Below are 9,566 nucleotides of genomic sequence, written 5' to 3' on the forward strand. Positions count from 1 at the left end.
CCACAACGGAAGTGTCATCAGCATATAAGGAAAGAACAGGCAAACTAGTGGATAGACCGGGCGGCCGCAGCCCCACAATGTCAGGGTAGGCCCAAAGGTTAACAGCCAGCACTTCGATAGAGATGACGTAGAGAAGAGGAGAGAGCGGGCAGCCCTGACGGACGCCGCGGGAAGGTCGAAAGAAATCTGACGAATAACCATTTAGCAGAACCGTGCTTCTGACATCCGTGTACAAAAGACGAACCGACGAAATGAACGTCGGACCAAAGCTAAAACGGGAAAGAGTGCGGAAAAGGAAAGCCCAGTCCACCCTGTCAAAGGCTTTCTCTTGGTCCAAAGACAGGATGGCGGCAGGTGTCTTAGTCTCGGAAGTAAATTCCACCAGATCTCTTAGGAAAGCCACATTTTCACCAATGTAGCGTCCACGGACGCCACAGGTTTGATCCGGGCCAATCACCAGATGAAGCACTTTTAAAAGACGCCCAGCCAGAGCCCTGGCACACAGCTTGTAGTCAACATTTAATAGACTAATCGGGCGCCAGTTTTTATGATCTCAACGGTCACCCTTTTTAAAGACAAGACAAATGAGGGCACCTAGGAGAGAAAACGGAAGAGACCCAGACGCAAAAGAATCATTGAGCACATCCACAAGATCAGCGCCTAGGATTCCCCAGAAAGTACGATAAAACTCCTTCGGGAGCCCATCTGATCCCGGTGACTTGACATCAACCATACCATCCAAAGCCTGAGAAACCTCACCCACAGTCAAAGGACCCTCACAAGAGTCGCAGGCCGCTGGGGGAAGACGAGAGGACAGACTGTTCATGAGATCATCCTGCACAGAGAGATCAATACTACCAGCAGAAAACAGAGATGAGTAGAAATCTACCCACGAAGAACAGATGGACGAAATATCCGTGGCAAGGGAACCATCAGAGCGCCGCATGGCGGTAATCCAGTCCGAAGTGCCACGCTTCTTCTTGAGACGCAGGAAATACTTCGAAGACATCTCACCCTCCTCCGCCCAGCGCACCCTGGAACGGATTCGGGCCCCCTCAGCCTCAAAACTGTCCAACTCCGAGATCTTTTTTAGCACCTTCTCGTAAACGTCCAGAAAGGAAATCCTACCGGCATCAATATGCGACTTCAGGTGGCAAGCAAGGGCAGTGTACACGGAACGGGAGGTCTTTCGTTCACCCTGCTTACCCAAACAAAAACGGATGGCAATGCTCTTAATATGTTCCTTACCCCTGTCCCACCAAGAATGGAGGAAAGAGGAAGGTTTACGCAGCCTCCATGACTTCCAAAAATCCTCAACTAAAGAAACAAACTCCTGTTCCTTCAAGATAGAAATATTCATTTTCCAACGACCAGGACTCCGAGGTAAAGGGGTAGGAATAGGACAGACAAGGAGAACAGCAGAGTGGTCCGAATAAGGACAGGGTAAAATTTCGCATGACTTGACACAGTGAACCCAAGGTATAGGACAACCGATCAAATCTATTCCAGACGAAAGGGTCCCATCACTTCTCATCCACGTAAAAGCTGCCGTATTAGGATGCAAGTAACGCCAAATGTCCACGACGCAACAGTCATTAAAAAGAGACTGAAGGGAACCGGAGCTGTCCGGAGCTGGATTTTGGGGGACAAGGCCACGACGATCCAAAGGCCGACTAAACACCGCATTAAAATCTCCACATAAAACAGTGGGGATAGCGGGATCCACAGTATCTGAGACAAACTGAAAAAAGTCATCGCGAGCTGGGTTTTGGTTTGGCGCATATAGACAAACCACCCGAAAAACAATACCGTTCAGTTCGAATTCCGCTAAAACAAAGCGGCCAGAAGAGTCACAAAGGCACTTACGCAGGACATACTTGGGCCGGAATAGGAGAACCGAGCCACAAGAAAAAGCTGTACCAGGCGACGCAACGGCCTGAAAGCCGAAAGGAGAGAACCAAGATGTGCACTCGGCACTTGAAGGAACGTGCGTCTCTTGGAGGCACGCAAAATCGACCGTAGACTGTGACAGCCACTGAAGGAACGATGAACGCTTATTTGCGTCCCGTAAACCACAAACATTAACAGTTAGAAACCTGGCCATGACTGAGGAAAAAAAGAAAAAAAAAAAACAAAAAAAAAACTACTTGGGAGAGAAATCCGTCCGCTGACCATCCTCTAGGAGAGAGGAGTCAAGGGACTCAGCAGAAGCAGAGACATCAAGAGAAACGCCAGTCTCGGCCACCAACACCACATCCTCACCAAGCACAGAAGGAGAGGGCTCTGGAGAGCCGGCTTCACAAGACACATCAGACTCAGACTCAAGAGAGATATTACCGACCTTAGCGGAACCTTCATTAATATTATCTTCACTATCGGTACTGAGTTTCCGTTTTCTATTGGTGATACCCTTAGCATCATTACTAACGTCAAAGTCATTATCAACTACAGCATCATCATCATCATCATCATCATCATCAGGAATAGGCAAGTTTCGTATTCCCGGTCGTACTGGGGCGGGTGCATTATAGCGAGGCTAATGCGCGCAAAAATTTTTCGCGGCAAAGAAACTAATTGAACTTTCCAGCTTTATGTTGTTGACATTTATCAAAACAGTTAAAAATATCCAAGTTTATGAAAACAGCCGTAATCTTGTCGATAAAATGGAGCCTAATTTCGTCCAAATGAGAGTTCCGGTGTTGAAAAGGTACTTACAAGTGCAAGGAATAAGTGTTGCGAATAAGCGGCGCGATGAACTTTTGGATTTGTGCGGTAAAGCTCATGAACTTGCCATTGATATCATCGATGAACAAGTGGATCAGAAAGATATTTCTGCGAAGTTGGTAACGTACGAGGGAACTATTCCCGATCCCTATTCGCTTCATTCGGACTGGACAACAGTTTTTTCGCTGTTATCGAATTACACCAGCGCGACATGTACCACGAAAGTTTAAAGGCTTACAAGTAATTGGAAGGATATAGATTACACTGGGACGGACATGTGCCGGCAAAGCCTCCAAACCAACGCATCACTTTTTTTGTGGGTGCCACCTGATAAAGTTCAGCGTGAAACCGACCGAACGAGAGACTGAGAACTCAAATAGACAATGAGCCAACCTATGATGGCTGGCTACTTTTAAGGCAAAGTGGTTCAGTTCATTTAACTCATTGTCCCTGTACAGGAGGGTAAGTATATTCTTTTACTTTTAAATACACGAAGAAGAACAAAAAAAGGAAGGACAGGTTGATCATTTTTATCTTATTATCGGTTCGTTACTGCCCACAATATTGTCATCTGATTACTTTTTTGCTCATAATTCTAGTTCTGGCTCAATACTTAGTAAAAAACTGTGAATTTTAGGCTGGAGATGTTTGGGAAAGTCAAATATCGTGGGCACAGGATTCGATTTTGTGGGGCCAAGCCCACCTTTAAAATGAGCCGAACATATCCTGGTGTGCCTTGTTACATTGAGACTATCCAGGCGACAAGCTGCATGCAATCCACCGCATACGCCGCTCTCGTTCGGTCATTCCTGCGACACAATACTTGCTTTTGTTGTCTGGGGGAAAAGAGAAAAACTCAATATTTTCTAGCTCTGGATGTTTTTCAACATGTTTCTTTTTTTAAGTGCTATTTGAGCAATTAAAATCACAACAACTGTGATTCACCATATTTTTTTGAATGCTTTCTCCGAATTTTTACCCTCATTAGCCTCGCTTGAATGCACTCGCCCAAGTACGTCCGGGAATACGAAGCTCCGCTATTCTTTCATTTTCAATAACACCATTTTGCAAACTGTCACTTACATTATTTCCAACTACATTAACGTTTCCATTTTCAGTAACATTACTTTGCAGATCATTACCATGATCAAGCAAATCACTTTCAACAACAGTACTAACACTTACTTTACTCTCTTTAATTACGGTACTTTCTATATCATTAACAATTCCACCTTTTTCACTTCTGTCGCTGACAGAAACGACCAAAGGTTCATTAGTGACGCCAGGACTACTGGCGGCGCCATTTGTAACAGCGCTAGGAACAACTTCATCCTCCATAGGGCTAGGCCCGAGAGGAGAGCTCATATCGTCAGCGTTCTCATCATCTGCGTTCCCATCATTTGACCCATCCTCCGAAAGCCTTTCAACAACAGCAAGACCAGCCGGGGCACCTCCAGGAGAGGGACCCGTAGTCAGGTGAGGAAAGTCAGAAACACTAAGAGCCGACGAAACCACACTATCAGCATCAGATGAACCGCCCCATGGATTGGGACAGGAGCGAGCAAAATGGCCGGACTGCCCACAGAGGCGACACTTATCCTTATTCGGGCAGTTGGCAGACACATGCCCCTGCTTAGAACACAGATTACACACAATAGGTTGCCCTCTATACCAGATGCGACAGTGATACCCATCAATAGAGATGGACCTAGGAGGGGTTTCCCTCAGAACAATGGAGACCAGCCTGGTACCAGTGTAAATTTGCTGACTCGACAGATAGGTCTGCTTCCTGACCTTTTTTACCTCACCAAAATCAGCCAGAGCATGCTCAATTTCAACATCGCTTTCCTCAAAGGGATAGTCGAAAACGTGGACCAAAGTGTTAGCAGGGCCACCACCCAAGATTTTAACCATAGTTCAAAAAGAGATACGCCTTCCATAGACTTTGCCCTGCTAAAGGCTTCATCAGAGCAAAAAGTAACCCGAACAATCTCATAACCAATCTGCACAGCCAAGATGGAGTCAACATCCCCCAACTGGACAACAACCTCTTTCATTACATCTTCCTTCAACTTGCCGGCCAATTTTCTGCCGGTCAAAATATTAAGAGTATTTGGCAGCCTCATAATGTTTTTTTGTTTTTTGTTTTGTTTTTTGTTTCAAAATGAACGACAGGAACAGGAAAGAATAAACAAGAAAAAAACGAGCTTCGCCCAAAAGCCAAGTAGACACAAACAAAGCCACCAGCTCGAGAAAAAACCAAACGTTAACTAAATAATATTTTAACTATTTTGTTATAGTTTAACTATTTACTATTTAAGGCAGCCTCAGGCTGAACAAATTAACGGCTAATTTCAATATTAACTCCAACTACAAAACGTGGGGCTCACCCACCTACAATATATATATATATATACAAGGAACTTTTGCGGGATTTCCACAAAAGAAACTATGCACAAAAGGCCAAATGGCCAAACACACCAAAGGGCACGAAGCCCAATTGGGGAAAAAAACAAATGAAAAAAGAAGGAGAAAAAAAGAACAAGAGGGCAAAAGGAAGCCCAAAAAAGGGGAAAAAAAAACAATAAAAAAGCGGAAAAAATAGCAGAAAAAGATGTGGCGTACCCCGGGTTACGGCAAAAGCCGAGCATAAATCCCCGGGAGGGTGGCCAAAGGAAAGAAAAAGCAAAAGAAGGTATTACCAAAAATGTCCTCACGAACTCCAAAGGCGAACCACAAGTGCCGCAAATCCAAAGGCAATAACAGTAGCTTGAACCACAAGTGCCACAGGCTTCCCAAGAGTAGGCTGAGATCCACGTCAAGAAAACCCCTTGACTACTCATAGCTCCTCTATTACAACACATAAAATAAGGGATAATCTATAGTTTGGAATTTTTTTCTTGCATTTCGCCATGTGGTAAGCGCATTTACCTATCACACGACTGTACGTACAGAACGCATGCGTATTTGGGACATTTGTACACTCATTTCACCATGTGGTAAGCGCATTTACCTATCACACGAGGGTACGTAGAGAAAGCATGCGTATTTGGGTCTTTTTTACACCCATTCCACCTTGTGGTAAGCGCATTTACCTATCACAAGTGTGTACGTACAGAACGCATGCGTATTTTTGACTTTTGTGCACAAGCAAAAAAAAAAAAAAAATAAAGGACTATGTTCGGGGCCCCGTGGTAATTTCGAGACTGGGAGGGAGAGCGTAATCGGCCCCTAAACCGTACGCGACTAACCCCTTGACTATTCGTAGCTCTTCTATTACAACACATAAAATAAGGGATAATCTATAGTTTGGAATTTGTCTTGCATTTCGCCATGTGTTAAGCACATTTACCTATCACACGAGTGTACGTACAGAACGCATGCGTATTTGGGAAATTTGTACACACATTTCACCATGTGGTAAGCGCATTTACCTATCACACGAGTGTACGTACAGAACGAATGCTTATTTGGGCATTTTTGAACAAGCAAAAAAAAAAAAAAAAACTCTTTTCGGGGCCCCGTGCTACTTTCGATCCTAGGAGGGAGAGATTAATCGGCCCCTAAACCATACGCGACTAACCCCTTGACTACTCGTAGCTCCTCTATTACAACACATAAAATAAGGGATGATCTATAGTTTGGAATTTTTTTCTTGCATTTCGCCATGTGGTAAGCGCATTTACCTGTCACACGAGTGTACGTACAGAACGCATGCGTATTTGTGACATTTGTACACACATTTCGCCATGTGGTAAGCGCATTTACCTATCACACGAGGGTACGTACAGAACGCATGCGTATTTGGGACATTTGTACAGACATTTCACCATGTGGTAAGCGCATTTACCTATCAAACGAGTGTACGTACAGAACGCATGCGTATTTTTGACATTTGTGCACAAGCAAAAATAAAAAAAAAAACTCTTTTCGGGGCCCCGTGCTACTTTCGATCCTAGGAGGGAGAGATTAATCGGCCCCTAAACCATACGCGACTAACCCCTTGACTACTCGTAGCTCTTCTATTACAACACATAAAATAAGGGATGATCTATAGTTTGGAATTTTTTTCTTGCATTTCGCCATGTGGTAAGCGCATTTACCTATCACACGAGTGTACGTACAGAACGCATGCGTATTTGTGACATTTGTACACACATTTCGCCATGTGGTAAGCGCATTTACCTATCACACGAGGGTACGTACAGAACGCATGCGTATTTGGGACATTTGTACACACATTTCACCATGTGGTAAGCGCATTTACCTATCAAACGAGTGTACGTACAGAACGCATGCGTATTTTTGACATTTGTGCACAAGCAAAAAAAAAAAAAAAACTCTTTTCGGGGCCCCGTGCTACTTTCGATCCTAGGAGGGAGAGATTAATCGGCCCCTAAACCATACGCGACTAACCCCTTGACTACTCGTAGCTCCTCTATTACAACACAAAATAAGGGATGATCTATAGTTTGGAATTTTTTTCTTGCATTTTGCCATGTGGTAAGCACCTATGTTCGTACAGAGCGCATGCGTATTTGTGACATTTGTACACACATTTCGCCATGTGGTAAGCGCATTTACCTATCACACGAGTGTACGTACAGAACGCATGCGTATTTGGGACATTTGTACACACATTTCACCTTGTGGTAAGCGCATTTACCTATCACACGAGTGTACGTACAGAACGGATGCGTATTTGTGACATTTGTGCACAAGCGAAAAAAAAAAAAAAAAAGGCTTTGCGGGGCCCCGTGCTAGTTTCGATCCTAGGAGGGAGAGATTGATTAATCGGCCCCTAAACCATACGCGACTAACCCCTTGACTACTCGTTTTTTTTTTTTTTGTATTTGAGGCGGTCCCAAGGGCGGAGTGCACTGCCCAAGGGCCATACAACGCGGGAAGATAACATAACACGCCTCACGTGAGGGAGCACCCCCTAAACGGGGCCTGCACGCCAAACTCGCCAGGGAGTCGCACCCTGCCTCACGGAATAAACCACAAAGGCAGAAACCAATCCAGGTCAATCCACAGAAAAAAAAAAACAAACTTTCCAAGGCTCAACGTAATACCGAATCATGTCCAATAGGCGTAGTCCAGAAGCCGGTCCGAGTCCTAATCCAGAGAAAAACACTGAAAGGGTTGTATTCAAGAGATGCCTCGTCTGCCTTACACTCAAGAATAACAACCCCACACGAACAAACACAAGACAGTAACACACTGGAACAAAAAAAAAACCAAAAGTTCAAATCATATCCAAAACCAGAGCCCAAGTCAAAAACCGTTTTAAAGCACAAAAATTAAAACCAAGCAAAAATAGCCAAAGGTCATAAAAGCATCATTAAAAAGGCAATAAAGAGAAGAAAAACAAAACTAAAAGGCCATTTTAAAAACACCATCACATACACTACCAATAACCCCATTAGCACCCCATTGCTTATGAAAAACCCGACGACGTCTAGCAGAACGAAAACGACGAAAGAAAACGGGAAGAAAGAAACGCAGCCGAGCCTTGATGGAGCAAATAAGGCCGACAGCACTTGGCCGGACGGAGCGAAAACAAAAGTCATTCCTTTGAGACCAGATGAAGAACTTACACACATTAAGCATATAACAAAAAACCTTTGGAACTATACGAAGATCTGCCTCAGAGAATCCAAAAAGTAGATGACGGACGTCCAACGAAGGGGCATCAACAGAAAAGGTAGAAAGAAGGGTTTGAACCCAATCAACACCGCTCCTCGCGAGAGGACAGCGAAAGAACAAATGAGCGGGCGTCTCCAAAGCAGCACCACAAAAACAGGCGGCAGGAACATCAAGGCCAAAAGAAATGAGACGATCCGCAGTGTACAGTACGCCATGGGCAATCTTCCAGTTTAGGTCGGAAACAGGCCTATCCAAAGGTAAAAAGTACAAAGAGGCCCAGGTGGACTTCCAATCGATGGGGCCATAGATGGGAGAAAACTTAGAGACACAATGGGGAATACACGGAGACAAAGAAAGAAGCAGAACATAACAACTTTTAGTAGAAACAGAAGCGACAGCAACCGGGTCAACATGCTGGGACGAGCCTACAACCAAACTAGATGAAGAAGAAGAGGAGCCCTGAATGGCACCCCAGGCCCGAAGAAGAGAGGCATAAAAAGGAGGAAGACGTTCAGGGGCGAAAGATGCTGGATTTGAAAACACATCGTGAGGGGCTGCGCCAAAACGATCAAAAAACCAGAAGGTGAGCAGAGAAACCCACCCACTGGGCGACACAACCATACGCCGAACCCACTGCACAAGCAGAGCATAAACTTTATGGCGGACGGAAACAACTGAGAAACCTCCGGCAGACTTTGGGTGGACGACTACAGCACGAGCAACTAAGTCCTTCTTTCCACCCCAAAAGAAGCTAAAAAGAATAGTATTTAGTTCGGACAAGACCCACACTGGCATGGGCAAGAGGGAAGCCACGTACCACATCCTAGAGAGCGCAAGGGCATTGGCAACCAAAGCCCTGCCAGTAAATGATAAGTGACGAGAACGCCAGGAATTGAGGCAGCGCGTGACCGCATCTAAACGAGGCCTCCAATTACATTTGTCCAAATTCCCGTTCCCAAGGAACACACCAAGTACTTTGATCTTTTCAGACGTCCACTGAATAGGAACAGGACAATCCGAACGGTGGACCCAACCACCAAGCCAGAGACCCTCACATTTCTCCATGTTCAGCTTGGCACCCGTGCCCCTCTCAAATTTATCATAAACGCAAAAAACAGCACGAATAGCGTCGTCCGAAGAGGCAATAACAGAGGTATCGTCGGCGTACAAGGAGAGGACAGGAAGGCAGGAAG

General features: G+C 45.0%; 1 protein-coding gene across 1 annotated transcript; it reads right to left on the reverse strand.

Moving 5' to 3' along the window:
• Positions 1–8,100: 8,100 nt before the first annotated feature.
• On the reverse strand, positions 8,101–9,168 carry LOC138015403 (uncharacterized). The gene has a single exon (XM_068862432.1). It carries the CDS (start codon positions 9,166–9,168, stop codon positions 8,101–8,103), a length of 1,068 nt encoding a protein of 355 aa, XP_068718533.1.
• Between the last annotated feature and the right edge of the window lie 398 nt (positions 9,169–9,566).

Source organism: Montipora capricornis, chromosome 1 (assembly GCF_036669925.1).
Source record: "Montipora capricornis isolate CH-2021 chromosome 1, ASM3666992v2, whole genome shotgun sequence".
In the NCBI taxonomy this organism is placed as follows: domain Eukaryota; kingdom Metazoa; phylum Cnidaria; class Anthozoa; order Scleractinia; family Acroporidae; genus Montipora; species Montipora capricornis.